At 42.5% G+C, this 22,467-nt stretch overlaps 2 protein-coding genes across 2 annotated transcripts; one reads left to right on the top strand and one right to left on the bottom strand.

The window, feature by feature from the left end:
• The first annotated feature begins 209 nt into the window (after positions 1–209).
• Positions 210–821, top strand: LOC147643693 (uncharacterized). Its single transcript, XM_086832317.1, has one exon. The coding sequence runs from the start codon at positions 210–212 to the stop codon at positions 819–821; it is 612 nt and encodes a 203-aa protein (XP_086688443.1).
• Positions 822–4,653: 3,832 nt separating this feature from the next.
• LOC147643692 (uncharacterized) lies at positions 4,654–14,640 on the bottom strand. The gene is made up of 2 exons (XM_086832316.1): positions 13,693–14,640; positions 4,654–4,677 (listed from the first exon to the last, which is right to left on the bottom strand). The coding sequence occupies exons 1-2, from the start codon at positions 14,638–14,640 to the stop codon at positions 4,654–4,656; spliced, it is 972 nt and encodes a 323-aa protein (XP_086688442.1).
• Positions 14,641–22,467: the final 7,827 nt, after the last annotated feature.

Here is a 22,467-nt window from a genome sequence, read left to right as displayed (position 1 = left end):
GCCGCAATATTATTTGCCCCACCACTGCGTTCACAAATTGGACAGCTCGACTACCAAACTCAGGGTAGTCTTCGATGGTTCTGCCAACTCTTCGTCTGGATACTCTTTAAACGGGTTGCTCTTTGCTGGTCCTTCCATTCAGCCTAATCTTCTACACTTTGGTTCGGTTCAGATCCTTTAAAGTGGCACTATGTGGCGACATCTGCAAAATGTATCGCTGTGTGCGTGTCACCGAACCTGATAATCTGCTCCAATGTATCCTCTGGCGTGATAGTCCAAGCGAAGAAATTAAAATATACACCCTAGACACCGTCACTTATGGCACTAAGCCTGCTGCATTCCTAGCAATTCGTGCTATGCAGCAGCTCTCCTATGATGAGGAGAAGGATTTTCCTGTGGCAGCCAAGATCGTGCGTAGGGACTTTTATGTTGACGACCTTATTTCTGGAGGTGACTCGATCGAAGAGGTCGCTTATATCCGGCAGCAGGTTAAATCGTTACTTGCAAAAGGCCTATTTCCAATTCGTAAATGGTGCTCCAATGAGCCGGCAGCGCTTGAAGGAGAACTTGAGGCTGATCGCGAGAAAATGCTCAAATTCGATGATGGGACTGACGTCGCCAAAACACTTGGCCTATACTGGGATACAAGTTCCGATAATTTGCTTTTTGGATTCTCTGGAAATGTAGCAGACAAGCCAGCTACCAAGCGCTCTATTTTATCAGCCGTAGCCAAATTCTACGATCCCCAAGGTCTTATAGCGCCAATTATAACCAGGCTCAAAATATTCTTGCAAATCGTGTGGAAAGATAAGCTCGACTGAGATGAGACTTTGCCACAATCTTTGCATTCCTTATGGTTGGAACACTCCGCGCAAATCTCGGCAGTCAGCCATTTAAAATTTCCTCGCTTCATCATGCAATCTGACTCATTTTTGGAAATTCATGGATTTTGTGATGCAAGCTTGGCGGCATATGGTGCCTGAATTTATGTGCGCTCCGAAACACGGGGCACCTACTCATCACATTTGCTTCGCTCCAAGTCTAGAGTCTCGCCGCTTAAAACACTAACCATACCCAAGCTTGAATTATGCGCAGCTCTATTGCTATCCGAACTCATCTACAACATCGCTAATGCCATTTCTCAGCCTTGCACATATCATTGTTGGTCTGACTCAACAATTGTGCTCTCTTGGATTCGCCAGGCCCCATCAGACTTTAACATTTTCGTTTCCAACAGAATCGCACATATTCAAGAAAGGACCAAGGATATGGCTTGGCATCATATATCGACCCACTACAACCCGGCTGACATATTATCCAGAGGATGTACTCCGCTCGAACTTTTGGATTCGACGCTGTGGCGTGAGGGCCCACCATTCCTGCGGACAGACGAAGCTTGCTGGCCGCCTCATACGCCTACTCTAGTAGATGTGCCTGAACGAAACCGCCTCACGTTGGTGCTGACGCAAAGCCAGGATATTTCGTATGGCTGCAAGTTTCAAAATTGTTTTGGAAAGCTGCAGCGAGTCTTTGGCTACATACATCGGTTCCTAATGCTAAAAGCCAAGGATGAGCCACGACGGCGAGGACCTCTTACAGTAGACGACATCAAGGGAGGCACGCATCTGCTCATCAAGGGAATCCAGCTCATCAACTTTGCTGAGGAGTATAAGGCCCTGCAATCCGAAAGGCAGATTTCCTCAAAAAGCAAGCTGTACTCGCTGCATCCAATCTGCGATGAATCGGGACTTATTCGAGTTGGCGGTCGGCTGCAGAATTCATTATTGGATTATGATGCAAAACACCCAATTTTGCTAAATTAATTGTATAATTTAGTTCGTAATTATACCCTTGCTGGGTATTATAATTTCAGTCAGAAGTTTGCAACGCAGTGAAGGAGGCACCTCCGACTATTGAAGATATCTAAATGAAACTTTGTAGTTAGCCTTCTATATACTCTCACTCATATATATGTATGTTGGAACGGGCCAGATCGGACGACTATGGGAATTATAGGAGAAAATGTGAGTTTGGAAGGGAAAAATATATGTTAATTTTATTGAGTAGAATTTTAAGTCGATACGACTTAATCAAACATCATTTGTGGCTTATGCGTATTGCACAGATCCTTCTTGTAATTTTTACATTTTCAAAGGGTCTTATAGTGGATCAGTTCAAGTTTTTACAAATAAGTTAAGCTTGACACATTCAATAAAATCAAAGAAAAGAACTCAGTGTAGGACCATAAATCGGTGTCTTGCCAAGCAAGAAATAAAGGGCAGCACTGCTTTTGAATACAGGAATAAACTATTTAATAAAGCCAGGACAAATACGGCATTAGTTGGTAATGACCAACTAAGAGGAAGAAAATGCAAAAGAGGACTTTGAAAAAGATCCCTTTAAAAATGCATTTGAAATGAAATACAACAATTTTGGACATTAGATTCAGCACATATCAACTAGGTTTGAGCTGTATTTATGGAACAAAGACCACATTAGTCTGTTCCTCAGCCACATCAAAAAGGATACGTTGCATATAGATGCAACAGGATGTGTTGTGCAGCCAATGAAATTTGTAGGAAATAGAATTTATCTCTACTCATTGGTGGCACATATTCCAGAGCAACACATAGTGTATCCCGTGGCCAATTCTATTTTGTCGAACCATACCGCCTATGATATTGGCCTTTTTCTATGCGATCTTAATAGGTATTGTCGACAAAATAAATTCAAGCTGCCAATATGCAATCGCATAATAACAGATGTCAGCTTTGCGATCATCCAAGCGGTTCCAAAGGAATTCAATGACTTGGATATCATAGCATACAACAGCATGTATTTTAATTTTTTGTACCAAAAAAGTGAGACATACCCGACAGTATGCCAGTAAGCCATTATGCAAAAATAATGTGTTCAGACATTGACAAAACGGTTGGGTTGTCAAATGTTGCATTAAGAGATTTCTTAAGAAATGCCCTTGGTCTGGCTTATAATATAGTTACTGTTAGTGAATTAGAAAAATGGTTCTTTAATATAGTAACCATTATTTTATCACCAGTTATAAACAACAAGGTACGTGAGGCTAATTCATACTTATAAGGTAGTACCTCGATGGCTTTTGATTTGAGAGAGCATGAGACAAATGCCAAGCCAATTCAAAAGAATATCGATTCGAAATAATTAAACCTCAAGTATTAGAGATAAGTTTAGAGGAATCCAAAATGGGGGAAGAAACCCCATTCTATGATCCTAAAATGTCAAAAATTATTTTAGGAAAATATATTGTTATGCACCATTTTGGACCAATGTAATGGGAATTTTTATTGATTTTAGCAATTTTTAGTCCTGTAGAGTCTCTATTTAAGACACTGAACACAGTGTCAAAAAAATATACAGGGGCTGAGACGAAGGAAGATTCATTCGTAAAATGAATGATTTTCCAATTCTGTGGTGCGGCAAGTTGAACTTGCACATCCAGAATTTTCTCGTTCCCCTTTGATTCATGATACGGTTATTAAGGCAAAACAAAGAAAGTTTGTTTAAAAAAAAAGAATACACAGTCAATATGTTGTCAAATAAAAAATTGTCAACTGTCAAAGAAAGTTGGCAAAAAAAGGTAACAAAAAAGTACAAGTATAGTGGTAAGTCCTTATAATATCCGTAAATATTGTCTGTTTCGCCAAAACCTGCAAAAAGGCTATTTCTGCAGGTGACCTTACAATCGGCTGCTGACTGTGCGACAACGTCATGCACGCCAAGTTTATTGGTGTTGCAGCTCGGAAGGTGGACGATGTAAAAAAAACATCGGCCTGCGTAATTGCTGTGAGACCTGTCGCGATAAAGAAAGGGAGATGGTGTCTTTCATGCGGCAAACCAAAAACGGTTTTAAGGGCATTTTAACGAGTTTTCGTAATACTCTTGATATGTTCTTGGCGCTGGACACCCAATTTAATAGCCTTACGCTATTAAATGAGTCTCCTAGGCGCAAAAAAACTACTATTGGTGGGCAGCATGTAGACGGACTCCAACTACCTGCAACGGGCTCTCAGCAGCAGCCTCCCTAGCCACAGCCCTCGACCTCAGCATTAATTCCAAGAGTGCTGAGAATGTGGAGCGGGAGTGGCCGTACCGCCGGTGATTTCTCATTTGTCCCCTGGGGGGTCGCAAATATTGACCCCTCAAAGTTCAGTGTATATCGATATATCTGCCCAGGGCATTAGGCCCGGAATACCGGCTTATAGCGGAATACCGGCTTATAGCGGTTCCACCGACGAGACATTTTTGTCTCGCGGCTCTCCAATGATCAAACATCGGAAGATGTTCTTGCCTTTATACAAGGCAACTCCAGAGCCGAAAATTTAAGATAAAGGTGGAAAAGTTTAAATTTTCTTACGCTAGGGACATTTCATCTTTCAAAATAAATGTCCATAACGAGCTCTTTAACACTATTTGCACTCCCAACTTCTGGCCAGAGTACGTTCTTGTTAAGGAGTTCCAAGCGACACTTCCCAGGCCTGATCATACCTGCGCCTTCTACGTCTTCCAATCCCGACCCAAAAAACTAACCCACTCCCTAGGTATTTCCTATCAGAATGCAAGAGGCTTACGTAGTATACTTCCTAACTTGTATTCTGATAGCCTTTCGTTTCCATCTCAGGCTATTGTGCTCACAGAAACCTGGTTAAAGCCGGAGATTCTGAGTTCCGAAGTTTTTCCAGCTGTGTTCACAGTATATCGGCTAGATCGCCCTATCAGACGCCGGGGTGGAGCTCTTATAGCGGTGGACTCCTCACTCACGTCAGATTTATTAACCTTCGAGGAATGCAACGATGTTGAATTCCTCTGTGTGAAGCTATCTATCAAAGGTAGCTCCATTTTTATTACCTGTTCCTAAATACCGGAACTTCCTATTTATTGGAATCACCTTTCCGCTATTCAGATGGTTTCCAGTAGACTTTTGGATAGAGACCAGTTGGTAGTCCTAGGAGATTTTAAGGGTGGCGCCTCTGACGCAGCCCGAAGATCCTTATCATCCAACTTTCGATGTGACCCTTGATATCGGGTGTGACGTACAGAATATTTCTGACCGTCCAGCCAATAAAGTCCTATGTTTTCGCAAAACGGACTTTGAACGGCTGAATAATTTTATAAACGAGTTCAATTGGTCCGATCTATACATGTGCACTGACATGGCAGTTACCGTGGATACAGTGCCATGAATTCATTTTTTACTGAATGTGTTCCGTTATATTATCCGCCCGAATAAACCGCCGTGGATTTGAGACAGAGTGTTGAGCCGACGTAAGAATAAAAAATCTAGACTGTATGCTAAATTTAAATTCACCGGTTCTCAATCTGCCTTCTTATCTTATTTATCAGCTCGATCTAATTCTACCGTGCTGAACGCGCAGTATTATAAAAACTATTTAACTCGTTGTAGGCCCCAGTTCGCACAGGATCCTAAACAGTTTTATAATTTTGTTAACACTAAACGTAAGACTAAAAGAAATCCTTCCTCGCTTTCATTTGAAAATACTACCGCAAATAATGTTCAGGCAATCGATTAATATCGCAGTTTTTTCAAACTTCTTATTCAAACTCTTCGTATTTACACCAGACTTATTCCTACGACATACACAAATTAAACTTATTTTTCTGACCTAGCCTAATCGAAGTTCTCTCGTTTTAGATCTTCATCGTGTCAGGCCAGTTTATTCGTCAGGTCCCGACAGAATTCCTGCCTGTGTGCTTGGGTATTGTGCCGACGCCCTGTGCTATCCCCTTCTGAAATTGTTAAACTTGTCCTTAGAAACCTCCCACTTTCCCATTATTTGGAAGGAATCGTTTATTATTCCTCTCCACAAAATAGGTATCAAATTGTATGCCAGCAATTATAGAGGAATCTCTAAGTTGTCGGCCCTCTCTAAACTTTTTGAAAATATTATCACCCCTTTCTTACAGCACTTTTGTAGATCAGTTATTTCTTCATGTCAACATGGTTTTATTAAGCAAAGATCAACAACAACAAATCTTTTGGAGCTCTCTTCCTATATTATAAAGGGCTTCCATAATAATTTTCAGACAAATGTAATATATACTGATTTCTGATTTTCTTAATTAGATCTCAAGTAATCTGAATGGCAGGACGCAAAAGGTCCTCTTTAAGAATAATTTATCCAATGTTCTAAGGGTTACATCTGCCGTCCCGCAAGGAAGCCATTTGGGACCCTTATTGTTTACATTATTTATAAATGACCTGCCCAAAGTCTAGACTAACTCCAGAGTGCTTATGTACGCAGATGACGTCAAGCTTTGCGTGCAATACAATGACGTTGCCTGCCAGTCGGATTTACAAACAGATTTTAATAATTTTCATACTTGGTCCCGTGTAAACTTATTAAACCTAAAAGGCTCGAAATGCAAGCTAATTACATTCTCTCGTGTCGTTCCTAAGCTTCCTACTTACACGCTGAACTGCTGCTCTTTGGAAATAATTAATTCTGTTGACGATTTGGGCGTCCGCTTGGACCCAAAACTTGACTTTATTGATCATATTTCGTCTATGGTGAATAGAGCCAGGGGTGTGCTTGGAATTGACCCCTATGACCCCTATGTTACTAAGTCCTTATATACCTCTTTAGTTCATCCTATCCTAGAATAATAATAATAATATTAATAATTTTACTTTTCGCTCTACGCGGTTTACATTGGAATGCGAACCAAAGATTACCTTCCTACTCTAGTAGACTCTTATTAATAAGATTGCCGTCCTTAGGTTATCGTATAACGATGCTATATTTCGTCTATGGTGAATAGAGCCAGGGGTGTGCTTGGAATTGACACCTATGACCCCTATGTTACTAAGTCCTTATATACCTCTTTAGTTCATCCTATCCTAGAATAATAATAATAATATTAATAATTTTACTTTTCGCTCTACGCGGTTTACATTGGAATGCGAACCAAAGATTACCTTCCTACTCTAGTAGACTCTTATTAATAAGATTGCCGTCCTTAGGTTATCGTATAACGATGCTAGGGATAACCTTTATTTTTAACCTTATCCATGGTGATGTGGAAAGTGCGGACCTGTTGAGTCAGCTTAATTTCCACGTACCATGTAGAACTACTAGATCCTATATCCCATTAGTGTTGTGCCACTGTAGAGCCTCCTTTGAACTGCATGAACCTTTTAGAGTGCTATGTGCAAATTATGATGATTTGTACACACTAATCTCTAACGTAGATACCCTTCCCAAATTAAAATCTTTAATACTTACACACTTAGTAAGCATGCAAGCTAACAATCTGGCAGCACGCCGGTAGTCAATTTCCTAGTATTCTGTCCTATATTTTCCATCGCGCCTACTAACACCTAACCCAAACAGGTACGTGCCTGGTGTCATACGGGCCACTTGAATGTACTGACCGTAGTGCATCAACGTCTATATATATGAAAAAAAAAGCCGAAGGTATCCAAAGTTTCCATGGATTTTCTCCATTTATATCTCCCAATGCAAATGTAGTCCTCTTATAGATGTATGCGTCCCTTGTAGATCGGGAAACTTGGACTGATTGTTAGATACTTTCGCTATCAAGTCTAAGTATTCCACGGATTTGAAATATGGAGAATCTAAGTCAACTATCGGACCACTTTGGCAAAATTCATCAGTGGTCGGTTCGTTCTGCTACGACGTTCTGCGAGCCGCTGTGACGCTAAATAGTTAACGTAAATGTTCTCAACTTCATTGACCATCGAGCTAACCTTCCTGATAACTCCATCAACCACTGCAGAGCTGCATGATCGGTTATGACTAAGTAATCCTGACCCTCGATATATGCACGGAATTTCTTAATTCCTTTTATTACGGCGAGACATTCTAATTCAGATACAAAATAATTACGTTGCATATTGGTCAACTTTTCGGGCATATATGAAACCGGAAGCTCTTCTCCGTCTCTCTCCTGAGCCACTACAATACCAATTCCAAGAGAGCTGGCGTCGCACAATAAAATATTGCTGGGAAAAATCAGGGGTTATAAGAATAGGTCAATAAGTAAGGCATTATTTTAAGGTTTCAAATGCGGTCTGTGCCTTGTCATCCCATCTTAGCGAATCCTTCTTTTTAAGGAGTTGCGTCAAAGGAAAACTGAGAAAAGCAAAGTTTTCTACGAATCGTCTAAACTATCTTGCTAAGCCTAGGAATCGTCGCAATTGCTTTAGAGGTGGAGAGCTATCGATGGCACTATCGACACTATCGATGGTTTGGCGCTATCGTACCGCCATCGATGGCAGCCCTGCACTATCGATAGTTTTGCACGCGGCTTATCACATCACAAAGAAAAAATGAAGTTGAAAGTGGAACGCCAAAATATAGTGAAAAGCTAAAGTATAGCTGAAAGTAAAAATCTCCTAATGCTCTTTTTAAAAAAGAATTAGTTTTGTACTTCTTTTCCGCTCGAATACACAGTTCGACGATGTACTTTTTATACAATCCCTAATCAAAAAAATAAATTAATTAATTAATTTTTTATTTTTAAAGAGCTAAAAATATAATAAAGTTTTGTTCGAATTTCATTTTATAGCTTTTTTTACATCTAAAAATTAAAAAGCATAACACTACCGATAGTACTATCGACACTATCGATGGTTTGAGAAAAATAATCGCTCACTATCGATGGCGACGACTATCGATAGTTCTCCACCTCTAAATTGCTTAACCGAAGATGGCCGTGAAAATTCTGCTATCGCTTTAACTTTATCTGTGTTTGTTCTTATATGTCCATTTCCATTTATAAATCCGAGGTATATGATCTCTCTCATGCAAACTTTTGATTTTCCGAGGTTGATAGTGAGATTGGCTTTACGCAAGCATAAGGCTATCTCTTGAAGTAAAGCATATGTGACTCGAAGTCTTCGGACAAAAATAATAAATCGTCCAAATAAACGAAAACTTTGCTCCGGAGATGGGCAGGTATAACTCGATCCACCAGACGGCTAAGAGTTTGAGATGCATTGCAAAGACCAAAAGGCTTCTTTTTGTATTGATATAGCGGTCTATTTGGAATTGTAAAAGCAGTTTATTGTCTAGAATTAATATCAAGCGGTATCTACTAATATGCATGCTTCATGTCAAGACCACTTATAAATTTAGCTGGAGGTAAACGACTTAATAAGCCATCTATATGATGTAGTGGTTATGCGTTTCGCTTTGTGACTTTATTTATTTCTCTCGAATCAAGACTCAAGCGGTTTTTATCTCTCATATTTACTAACAAACAGTTACTACTTCAGGCGCTAGTTGATTCTTCGATAACATCTAAGGCTAGCATGTTATCTACTTCAGCGAACTTCAGATTTTCAACTGCTGGTGAAACTGGCCAATGCCGCTGTTTAATAGGGCTCGCATTTCCAAGATCAATGCTATGTGTGGGCAGACTGGTACGACCTAATCCTTCAGTAGCAAACGATGGAAATGTTTTAATAACTGTCTCAACTGTCTCATCATTGTCATCTAAGTTACCGTTGTCTAACTCTGAAATGACTGGATTACTTGTAATTTTATTTATTAGTCCAAACTTTTGCCAAAAGTCGATACCTAAGTTTACTTCCTTTTAAGGACGGGTTGTATAAATAATTCAACAGTATCTATCTTATCTCCATACTGAATATAGGTAGTAAGGTTTGACAAAAACAAAATATTTCTTAACATTTTTGTGTTTGAGTAGAGTCTGAAAAGCTAAGACTTCTAAACAACTAATAGGAGCTCCAGAATTTTATAATGCCTTATAAATGTCCTCCTATCGGAATATCAGTATATAGTCTTTGATCAGAACTAAGAACTATTGCCGAAATTAGTTTTTGTCAATCATGATGAACTTTCTTCCAAAACTCTCTTAGCCTTATAGTAGATCGTTTGGGTTTTAAAAACGTCCCAGTACTTTCTATATTATTAAATATTTCCTTACGCTTATTTAAGTAATTTTGTATCCTTATGTGCAAAGGCGTGAAAGAAAAACTAATCTCAGGTAGGTAGGTAGGTTACAGTGGTGAGGCCCACTGCTGGGGCCTCCAATTAGAGCTAAGCTCCTTTTTGTTCCACACCCTCTGTTTTTCTTGTTGTTATTCACTCTCAGTACCATCCTGAGTCAGCAAGGAAGCCTAGGATCGCTGAAACTTTCAGCTTTCCTATGCTTCTCAGTGACTCCATCTGGTAGGCACCGAAGTGGCGAAACCTGATGTGGTTTAGCGCTGGGCAGAAGCAGAGCAGATGTTCCGGTGTCTCTTGCACTGTAGGTTGCTTACAGCTTCTACAGATTACGTTGTATGGCAGTCCCATCTTCATTGCATGCGAACCGATCGCCCAATGTCCCGTGGTGAGTGCCGTGAACCTACTGATATCCCGCTTGCTGTTGGATAGCAGTTCCCTGGTTCGGTTCCTATCGTACCTCGGCCAATTCCTTTGCCATTCTTTACTGGCTATCTGTCTAAAGTGGTCATGGATCCTTGTCTGGATCGCGTTTAGGGAGATCGGTATCTCGAAGTCAGAACTTAGCCCCGCCGAGCCTGCACGGGCTAGTTCGTCTGCCTTCTCATTACCTGGGATCTCGTTGTGTCCCGGTACCCATGTCACTTGTACCGTGTTTTTGTCGGCAAGTCTATTAAGGGCCTTCTTGCATTCTGCCACTAGTCTTGAATTTGTTTTTACTGCAGATAGGGATTTTATAGCCGCTTGGCTATCCGAGTAGATTCGAACTCTTTTGCCACTGAGTTCCTGCCTTAAGGAAAGTTCGACTGCTTCCCTTATGGCTAGTAACTCAGCCTGAAAGACCGTCGCTGAGTTAGAGAGATTGAACGCCTTTTCAATGCCCCAGTTTTCAGCGAAGATCCCAGCCCCTACTCCGCAGCTCATTTTTGAGCCATCGGTGTAGAGGGACACCTCGTTCTCCACTACTACACTGCCCCTACTCCAGTCGTCCCTTGATGGGTATGATGTCGAGAATGCGTTCCCGAAATTCATTTCCGCGATCATATAGTCGGTCTTAACGTCCGTGTTAATGCCGCTGTTTGCAAGGATCTTTCCGTGCCCGGCGCCGTAGTCCCTCCAGCAATTGCTCGCCTTCAGTCTTACTGCGCTCTGTGCCGCAGTGTCCTTCACGAACAGCTCTATCGGCATTATATCCAGGATAGCGTTTAGAGCAGCCGCGGGGCATGAGCGCATTGCACCCACTGCCCCCGCACTCGCTGCCCGTTGTATCCGTGTCAGCTTTGTTCTGTTGTAAGCCCTAGTTAGTGCCGGCCACCATACTAGAGCTCCGTATGTTAGAATTGGCCGTACCACTGCAGTGTAGAGCCATAGAATTATCTTAGGGTGCAATCCCCATTTGTTCCCAAACATTTTCCTGCAGGAGTAGAATGCAATGCTTGCCTTCCTAACTCGTTCTGCAATGTTATCTTTCCATGAGAGCTTTTTATCCAGAATCACTCCTAGATATTTCGCTCGCTCCGATAGTTTTAGCTCCATGCCGCTAATACTGGGCATGTTGAAGGGAGGTATCTTAGTTCTCCGTGTGAAGAGCATAAGTTCCGTTTTAGTGGGGTTGATACCTAGACCGCAGGTTTCTGCCCATTTGTTTAAACGACCTAGCGCACCCGTCATTATTTCGCTAATGACGTCGGGGTATGGTCCTGATACTAGCAGTACTACGTCGTCCGCGTATGCAACTGCTTTGACTCCACCCGTATTGAGTTCTGTCAATATGGCGTTCATATTTGTGAGCCAGAGTAGGGGCGATAGTACCCCGCCCTGAGGTGTGCCTCTCTTCACAGTCCGCGTGAGGTGAGTGCCACTCAGTTCGGCTGTGATCGTCCTGCTCTTTAGCATGACTCCGACCCACTCTCTGATGCCTCTCTCAATACCTAGCAAGTTGAGGGAGCCCAGGATAGAGTCGGGGTTCACGTTATTGAACGCGCCTTCGATGTCTAGGAAGGCTGCCATCGTGTATTGTTTGTGTTGTAATGTCTTTTCGACATGATGTACAACTATGTGTAGCGCTGTTTCCGTAGATTTTCCTCTGCGGTACGCATGCTGCGCATCCGAGAGTTGCTTCCCTTCTAGAGACTCTCGGATGTGAGCGTCCAGGAGTCTCTCTAGTGTCTTCAGGGTGAAGGAGGTAAGACTTATCGGTCTATAATCCTTTGCTAGGATATGCCCTCTTCTGCCCGGTTTCGGTATAAAAATGACTTTAGCCTCTCTCCACAGCAGTGGGACGTGCGTCAGTCTTAAACAAGCTTCGTAAATGGCTTTTAGCCATTTGCAAATACTGTCCTTAGCTGATTGTAGCATTGCCGGTAATAGGCCGTCTGGGCCCGGGCTTTTATACTTATCGAAAGAATCTATTGCCCATTGGATCCGCTCAGTGGTAATGATGTCTTTCGTGGGTGTGTCCATTTGAGAGCTCGTTCCCTCCACGGGTTCCGAGCTCTCTCTCAGGCTTCCTGGGAAGTGGGTGTCAACTAGTAGCTCTAGTGACTCCTCAATTGTCGTCGTAGCGGAGCCGTCTGCCCTATTGATCAGGGTAGGGCTTATGTGCCCTTTGGCGAGAATTTTGCTTACTCTCGCCGTGTCCTTTATGCCTTCCAGTGACTCGCAGTAGCTTTGCCAGGACTCTTTCTTGGCCTTGCATACTGCTTTCTTGTAAATTTTTTGTGCCTCTTTGTATGATCCCCAATCCCGGGTTGCATAGCTGTGGTTAAAGGACTTCCTCGCGCTCTTCCTGAGCTCGCTTAATTCCTTTGTCCACCACGGTGGGTATTGCTTCTTCGAGAATGTAAGCTTACAAGTCTCTTTGAAGGCGTTGTTCAGAATATTCGTTAGGTCCTCAACCTCCTTGTCGAGTGCCTTTGCAGTGGATATTGTCTTGATCCTCCTGCCGTTTACTTTGGATCGGACAATTTCGCTGAAAGCTTTCCAGTCCGTCTTACGGGGGTTTCTCCTCGGCACCTGTTTCTTAGCTGGTACCGTTATATCAAAGAAAATGTATCTATGGTCTGAGAAGGAGTGTTCTGTTGATACCCTCCAGTTCTCGACCCTGTATCTATTTTGCTCTATAAGTAATGTGAGGTCTAACACCTCTTCCCAACCTTGAAAGTTTTCCGTGCTCGGAAAGATAAAGGTCGGGGTATTACCCTTATTGCATATCGTTACATTTCTACATATAATATTGTCAAAGAGTGACTCACCTCTTTCATTAGTCTCCGAACTACCCCAGAGCGTGTGCCTCGCGTTCGCATCACACCCTAGCACCAGGGTCGTCTTCGTCACTTCCGCCCATTGCAGCAGCTTGACTACCGGCTCAGGCGGGGCCGGCTCGTCATGGGCCATATACGCTGATGATAGGGTGACTCCGCTCCCATCCGCCGCCACAAATCTGGCCACTGCTAGGTCAGGTGTGAGATTGGGACAGAGGAAAGCGTTAAAATGATTCTTGATTACAATGCAGGCTCTCGACCTACCATTCGAGTTTGTGCACAGTAGTGTGTATCCTTGGATTCTCAGTCCAGCGACTTGCCCGTCCCTGGTCCAAGGCTCCTGTATCAGACCGATGTCGACATCCTTCTCCCTTAGAAGGATCGTGAGATTAGCTGAAGCGTGCGAGCTGCGCTTCAGGTTAATCTGCACGACTTTCGACATCGATGTTGGTGGGGGTGGCGTCAGGAGATTTGTCGTCGATGACCATGTCGTCCAACAATTTGTTGGTGTCATCGACCTCCTCCAGAATCTCGTCAGGCTCGGCCAAGAAGACCTTAATCTTGGCCTTCCTGATCCCGTACCGGACGTTGTGGTCGTTTGCCTCCAGCTGTGGTAGACATTGCTGGTTAATCAGCAGGAGGAAAGGCTGGCTCGCCTTCATCTCCTGCTCTGCCCTGAGGATGGTCCAGTCCTCTGTATGTACATATGGGTTCTGGGCCTTCAGACAGGCAATCACCCTAGCATGGTCAGTTTGGCCCTTAGGTAACCAGATGCGAGCTCTGGGTCTCCTTGGGATCTCCCTGGCGTGGACTAGCCTAATCTTAAGGCCAGCCCATGTGTCGCTAATCTTAGCCACACACTCCGCCAGGAAGCTTCGGGAAAACCCGTCGTCGCACCTGATAACCCGGTGCCCTCTGACCACGTCTGAGGAGTCGAAGGAGGGGATGGGGCCGGTCGGCATGCTGACCAACCTGTCGGTCACCATGTCGGCCAACTTGGCTTCAATCTCCTCCCACTTCTCCGACAGCAGGCGACCGTCGTCATGAAGCTCGTCCACCAGTGCCATAGCCAGACTGTCTCTGGCCACCTCGCTAAACTTCTTTGCCTGGCTGACAAAGTTCGTCGCTCGAGGCTTACCCTGTGGGTCCTTCGCTCTCTTGGGTGCGCTTTCGCTCACTTCCTGTGAGCGAATTCGCTTTGCCTTCGAGGGCTGGAACGCCGCCGGGTTTGCCTCTTTGTATTGTTCATATTCCGCGATCTCCGCTAGGAATTTGGCTTTGTCCTCGGCATCCCGAGGGTCAGTTTTGCCCTCAGCCTCATTCTTGGCTATCTTGCCGAGAACGAAGCGGGCTCTGCTGACCCTCGCTCGTCTCTGATGGTGTGGCATTTTTGATAACTCTGCGGTGGCGCTAGGCTGTGCCCCACCTGTGTGTTTTAATTGGGGAGTGCTACTCACTCTCCCCTCGGATTTCGACTCTTCTCCGTCGGTCTCCGATGCAGTGTGAGATGCAGCGACCAGTCTCGGCCTCTGCAGCTCCTTCTCGTCCTTCGTTGACATTGTGTGGGGTTTATCCTCTCCCGGGAGTTCCGAAGCTCGGTGTTTGGAATTCATTTCATATCATGAACGCCCGCATTGCTCGACCTGGCAAGCGCAGCGGGCCAGAGGGGGTTTGGGGCTTTGAGGAAGGTCGACCGCAGCTTCGCCCCAAAACTGCGGCAAGGCCACTTACGACCCAGGGTTGCCTGGCCCTGGGAAGGCTCCGTGCAAACACAGCTGCTTTTACCCCTCAGCTGCGAACCTGGAAGTCAGAGTGCACGGGTCGCATCACACACCTGACTTGAGGGGAGGCTGATTAAAGACTGCCTAGGTCCGCCCGACTACAATTGGTCAGCATCCCCGGTCGAGCCTCGACTGGGGACCTGCTTCCAGCCGCCCTCGCTTGGAGAGTATAGTCGCACTACCGATGGTGTACACAGTTACGGCAGATGACGCAGTCATCCGTTTATCCCCCTGTGCACCCTATCGGCTGACGGCCCTAATCTCAGATTGACTTAAATTTCTTGTTTCCTGCAATTCGTTGGTTTTGATGGTTGGATACGAATTTGCAACTTCTGGTTCTAGGGATATCTCTCCTTGTTGCTCAGAAAACATCCTGCTATCGGTTTCCCGGACTACAATTCGGACAAGTGGGCTTATATTTTTCTTTAAGTTCGCAACCGTAGCAAAATATCGTTCTTTTAGCCATGCAATCGTCAAATCGGTGGCCTTGCTTGTCACAGTTCCAACAAGTTGGAATATTTCGACGCTGAATTTGATTTATTACTTCATCTACTTCCGTTAACCCTGTCTCTTCGTTCTCGGTACTTAAGTCTGCCACGTATGAGTGAAAAGGTTTTGGTTTGAATGTTTTAAGATTGTTATAGAACTATTCGTGACTATTCGTGCTTACTTCGTATCGGAGCTGTGCTCTATTTAGGATTTTAAGATGCATTAACTACTCTTGTAGACTAGGCTTTGCAATTCTAACTAACAATTCAACTTACTGGTCTTCGGAAACTCCATTCTGAAGTCTATCTATCAATCTTTCCATATTTTCTTGAAAATCTTCGTTTTCCCCTTATTTGCGTTTTCGGATTGCTTCCCAAATGTCATGGTCTGTCTCAATGTCACCAAATCTATTCCTGAATTCGCCACAAAATGTATTCCAATCGAAATTGTAATTCTTTCGATGAAACTTCCAATACCAATCGCTAGCCTTTCCTGCGAATAAGATCTATAAATGGTCACGTTAAAGACCGAAATCATTACCTAGATCCTATAAATAAATTAGTCTTTTCGGATGCTTGTTTGCTGCCGTCAAACTTCAAACCCCATTCTTGGATAATTCCTGATACTTTTTCTGGGCTAACATAAGAGTTTGAATTGCTCCTGTTTATGCCTATTTCTTCTATATTATTATCTGAATAATTTTGAGAATCACGATTTTGATCAGAATCATTCCTACTACGGTCTCTATTGGATTGAATATTCTCGTGTGGGGAATTTGTGTGAGTGGTTTGTGGTAAGTGTAAGTTGTTCAATTGAGTTTTAAAAGATGTCTTTATGGTCTTTCCTATGTAAAAGGTGAGTTGCTCCATTAGCTGAACCTGCTGTTGGCAAACAGTCAATTGTACATATTTCATCATCTCTGTCTGAGTACTAAAAGTCATACCGGAAGTTCTTGAAGGTTCTGATAGGAGCCTATTCAAATTTCCTCTATATGTGTTTCTGGTTGTCATTCCCCTTTTTGCAGATGTACCTCGGACTCTGCCTGATCTGGTATTCCTTCTAGATAGATAATCATCATTACTTTCCTGATATTCGCTTACTCTAGATGTGCCTGCTACTGCGGCATTTAATTCAGCAAACAATGATTTATTAGAATTCGATAAATTTGTTTCGTTACAATTGTAGCGCTTGCTCGGTATAAGATACTTTTTATTAGCGCCATCTGTTGGTCGATCGTATGTCGAAAGGCGGCTTTGCCAGTGTAGCAAGCGTAGGTCGGCTAGGGCACGAAAGATCGGGTGAGAGAGCAACAGAGGCATTTGTCAACGGTCTCCCCGTTTCCCCCACTTTCACATTGGGTTACCGCCACTTTTCCGGCGTCATCTTCCAGCATTCCATTTTTGGCTGCTGAAGTGTAGTGACTCCTATATTTGGCGACTGGCGACAAAATTTCGAAAAAGTAATCGCGAGTGTTCAAAGTACTGAGAATACAATTTTGCTTATTGGCCACTGAGCCACGAATAGAAAGGTGAGCGTACAGATAGAAAAAAGTATAGGCAGCTTGAACTTATTTATGAATTTTAAAGGCTGCAGCTTGTACCGCTTGAAGGCCCGAGGCCTTCAGCTATTTAAGCTATTAAGAAAACGGCGCCGGCGCAGCTTCTTGGATCTTTTAAGCGCCTGGATCTGAATTTTGGAGAAGGACTTCCCCGTCGCCCCGCTCACCAGAGCTGGGGAAAAATATTATTTTTTTATATAATTTTATGGGGTTGAAGCATAATTAATCGCCGAATGCGGTAGAACGACCTTTGTCCCCTTGGCGAACAGCTCCAGAGAGCACACTTAAGCAAGAGAATTCGGTAGCAGTCGTACGAGCTTTTATGCCAGAGTCGGCGTAGGCGGAGGCTTCGGCAAAGCATTGTAATTAGTTTAATGTAATTCTTTCGGGCGTTTTGAACTCGCCGCCGCAATGCGATCCCGGCCAAAGTACATTTAATTCGAGCCCCATGCCTCATCGCGACGAACAATTGTAAAGAAAAAGGGAATTATCGACCCCCATTTTGTTCCAGTGTCAGTGAAGAAAATATGGAAAATTAGTGTAAGAAAAAAAATATAAATTTTAAGTTAGGTTAAATTTCGGAAAAATTGCAAGAAAAAAAAGAATGATGTAAAATGAACTTAGGCATATGTAAAGAGCAATGTGCGGCAAAGAAAAATATTAATTCGTTGCATTCCGGTAAAAATTAATGAGAAAATCGATTTAAATAGCGCGGGCCGAATGCGTCATTTTCTGATAGTTTCCCCCCCATCTTCGTAGTCTCTTTTAGAGGTGTGAATTTCTTTTTTTATGTATCATTTTCCCAATTTTCAGCTAGCTTCCGAGGAAAGCGCTTTCATCGGTGGAGTTAAGAAAATGGTGAGTGTCGAAGGAATAATTTAAACAATTACAAGTACAACAAAAAAAAAAAGAAATGAATTGAAAAGAAAGAAAATGTCCCAAATCATGAGCCGTTAACGTAAAAGAAAGATCGAAAATTTAACCGAACCAACGGCAGAAAACGAAGAGGGAAAGGAAAAAAAAGAGAGACGCTGATACATAAGGCTATTTAAGCTGAGGGCTTTTATGCTTCTCCAATTCTAATTATTATTTTTGTTGCTGCAACATGTAGATTGAACCTCAGTCAGCGTAATCAATAATTTCCTTCAGCTTGCCCAAAATTGTTTTGCCATTATTTTTATTTTTGCCCGAAATCGAGTCGAAGGGCGTATATTCATTTATCCTTTGTATTCTAAGTTTTAATGTTTAATTGTCTATCTACGTTTTCTATTTTAAGTAATGAATTTATATTTTTCTAGTTTTAAATAAAATAATTATAATGTTTTAAAATGTCGAGTATTGGCCGCAGCTGGCATGCGTTGTGATGTAGGGTAGCACTTGTCAAAGGGGTCGCTCAAGCTATATAGCTTTGAGGATGGGAGCGACCATAGGAAGGGTGGGCAAACTAGAGCCTCCAGATCACCAGGAGTGCTAAAAAAAGGGCAAGTAGGCCGAAGAGAGTTCCATTTTTCCTCAACTTTTATTTATGTGCTGTCTGTTTCTCTGTCCCGGTTTAAGCTTGTTGTAGCATGCATTTATTTCTGTTTAAAATTATGCAAAGGCAACCCGAGATCTGAGCAAGACCATCACTCCCGTAGCCGACGAGCCGAAGCCGGAAAAATATCTTGCGTGCGCTCTGATCTCGAGCTAACAACTTGCCTGTGACATTTGTTTTGAGTGTAGCGATTCGTTACACAATCTGCATTGCAAGTGGAACATGTTTGTGTACATTTTATATGGTTTATGAAATGAATGTCTGCAAGGTGCTGTTGCAGATAAAACTGTTAGTGTAAATATTTCTTTACATAAAGCGCAGCTGTTTTCGATGCCATGTGACATATCAACTGCATTATAAGAACTATGCTTGGCTGCCATATTCTAGATATTACATTATAATTAGTTTTGACTATTTGGTTTGTCTTTCTTTATGTCGATCCTCCTGTGAGAAAATCTCAGTTCCATCTATAATTACTAGTGGATTGCAGTTTTGTCTATTGCCTCATGCTCTTGTTAACTAGAAAATCTGACAAAATACCAACTTATTAAAGTTTCAGTATAATGAGTTCCGAGAAGGTCAGATTGTAAACAAGGTTAGGTTAAATAACGTATGATGATAAGCTTCTCCTATTGTGGATGGTGAAGTATAGAGCTTCGTGTGCTAAACAGATATACGACCTGATTCGGCTTCACGTTTGGGCGCCAAAATGTGTTGTGTACTTCGTGTTGTAAGGGTTTGTTCCCAGTTTGTCTCCTAATAGAGAGTGTTGTTTACTATTAGAGAGGACCTTGTACTGTCTTCGCTAGTGATGAGCACTCTTGCTATGCTCGGGTCTAGCTCGCCGTGGTCGGGGTTTTTTCTAGCTTAGGATAGTACGAAACGTTACTACATTTAATTAGTGCGTCTTACAAAACAATAATTTACTCGAAAAGAATCGCTAAAGAAAATGATGGGTAATGGTGATAATTCGGGTTCACGCCGACTCGTGTATAGTTGAGCAAAGAGATTCTAACAGATATCGGGAATTCAGATGGTTATTATTCCCGAAAGTCTTTAACCTCCCTAGCATGACAATGACACTTGTGATTTGGCATTGTCCCTTTGCCGAGCCTCAAAATTTCTACCACATATTTAAAAAAGTATTCGACATAAATACTCGACAAACCATTATGACGTTTTTATTCAAAACTCAACTTCTTCAATTCAATTTCATATAATAATTCATTTATCTAAATTTAGTTGCTTCCGTAGTAAGATATGTTTCATTTTAAATCTATCTAATTTATCTTATCATCCGTTATCCCTAACTATCCTTTAAATTCTACGCCTAATCATAATTATTAAAAACTAGCTGTACCCTGCCACGTTTCTCTGTGTCATATTATGGTTAAGAGGGCACTTCTAAATACATCAAGGTTCTGGCAAAATCATCTTTCTGGCATAAGGTGAAGAAGGCAGTCAGAGTTGTCGCTGGCGGATTCAGGACTCTTTCTTGCACATTTCTTTCTGTGAAATAGACACGTTGACCATTCTCCAAATGGACCGCCAAGTGAACTAAATCTAGATAGCGTTCATGAATGGGGAACGAAAAAATTCTCCATGCAGCCTCGTTGATGCTTATGTATCTTCCAGCCTGGTATTAAGATATTTCATCGACAACTCGTACTGCATTGTTGTCACCATTTTCTGCCTGAACACCAAAAACTGCCATATCGCTGCCTTTATTCACGTACTTGCAGTTATATTAAATCGATTTCACGGAATTGCAATATTCTACGTTGATGTGCGCTTTGTATGATTATGACAATAGTGGTGAGTATGGAACCACCCAACGATTGTCTACCTCAATATCACCAATTCTCATGTTTAAATTTGCCGAAGTCCCTCCATCTTCAGTTGACCGTCTCCCATACAGAGGATATCCATCGTCTCCTGTTACGGTGTTGGCTGTAAATGCTCGACGATATCGCTTGGAACACTTCCCGTCTACCATGCATGGTGAACATGGGTTGAGGGTACCACATGGGCCATGGATCATGTTCTTGATGACAACTTCATGTAAATCCGTATCAACCTCGGCCCGTGGAATCTCAGCGCATATGACATCGTCGATTTCATCTGGAGTAATTTTGATAAAAATCATACAGCCAAATCAGTATGTGCGCATGCGGCAATCCTCTCTTCTGCCATTCTACTGAATACATCCAGCACCGCACAGATCCAAAAACTCCATGTTTCACAATGAAATCCATCAGTGACTTGAGCTTTTGTCTGAAAACACACAGCAAACGTTCTGTTTCAATTTTTGCATACATATCGACAATGTACTGATGAAACAACTGACGACATTTCAATATATGATTGCAATCGGTCCTCCGAACCATTAACCTGTATGAGTAAAAGTTCATCGCGCTGCACTTTTTATTCGTTTCTACACCATTGACTGGATCTACCATCTTCACATTGAAATGGTATCCATCGGCACCATCCCAGAAGATTAGTGGATACTGCAAAGCATCGTAACAACGGTGAGTTTCTGCGACGTTTACCAATCGATCTTTTCGTCGATGGAGAACAATATCTCGAGGTTGAAACTGATCCCCGACTATGACAATTGCCACTTCTTCTATAGTGGGAGCATTATATCTCCTGATATGTTCTCCAGCAGGCGTTTTGTCTGCATGAATGACAATTTTATGGGTATCCGAAGGCATCATATCGATTGCTGTTTTGAATAAACGCACCAAATTGTTCCGTTCGTGAAAAAGTTTCTGTAGCTGCGATATAATGTGCCTCTTCAGCGTATTTAGGTATTGATTCCATAGCGTGCATCTACTTCATTTCCATCATCACCAAGAAGAAGAAATTTGTGTTCGATGTCTGGGAACGGAAGCAGGGAACCGGCTTTATGATAGATTTGTCCTTTGATTTTAAAAGATGGCATGAATTGTGCAGTTATAATTTCCGCACCAAATGACGTCATTTGAAAGCAAGAGTTGTATTTCCTAATGTTCGACAGGAAATGCTTCGATTCTGCAGTAGATCCAGCGAATAGAGAGTGCAGAGGCTCTGGTGGTGCTTCAAGTTGAGGCAATTCCACTTTCCCGGAAGCGCAACACAATCCTTTTGGTTCGTTTTTGAATTTGAGAGCCTGACGGTATATGCAGACCTGATGCATTCGTCCAATAACGACATTCGATTCGAGCTGTAATCAATAGTTGGATTATATCTGAATGCAAGATGATTGTATTGCAGGTTTTGATCTTCTGCAAGCTGTAAACGCGCTTCAGCTACCCTTGCCCTGTCGCGTTCATTATTTTGAGAGTGAATCAAATCGATTGCTGCGGAACGCGACTGCCTAACTCTCAATCGTTTTCTCTCAAGCCTATCTTCTCGTCTTTCTGCTGATTCCTCGTTACTTACTTACTTACTGAACCTGAACAAAAAAAGTGAAATTTTTTTCTCCAATTCCTTATTTTAATTTTTTTTGAATGTTTGACATTAAATGCTTTGATTCAGCTGGCTGCCTGTTGAGGGCGCAGAAGTAGGGGGACGGGGAAACGCGAAAAAAAATGATATATTCGCAAATGCAGATAAGCTATCAACATTAAAAGTAGACAATAACCGAGCTGCAACCTCAACGCATGTTGTCTAAAAATTTGGGCTTAAACGGTTCAGAACTTTTCAACTTTCTTCTTTCAATATGTTTTGAATGTTTGACAGGAAATGCTTTGATTCAGCTGGCTGCCTGTAGATGGCGCAGCAGTAGGGGCACGGGGAAACGCTAAAAAAATTTATATATTTGCAACCGCAGATAAACTATCAACATAAAAAGTAGTCAATAACCTCA

Source organism: Drosophila serrata, unplaced genomic scaffold, assembly GCF_035046125.1.
Source record: "Drosophila serrata isolate PLE 108 unplaced genomic scaffold, ASM3504612v1 contig_248, whole genome shotgun sequence".
NCBI classification, from domain to species: Eukaryota; Metazoa; Arthropoda; class Insecta; order Diptera; family Drosophilidae; genus Drosophila; species Drosophila serrata.
Note: the sequence above shows the minus strand (reverse complement) of the source record. Positions and strands in the feature narration are given on the sequence as shown.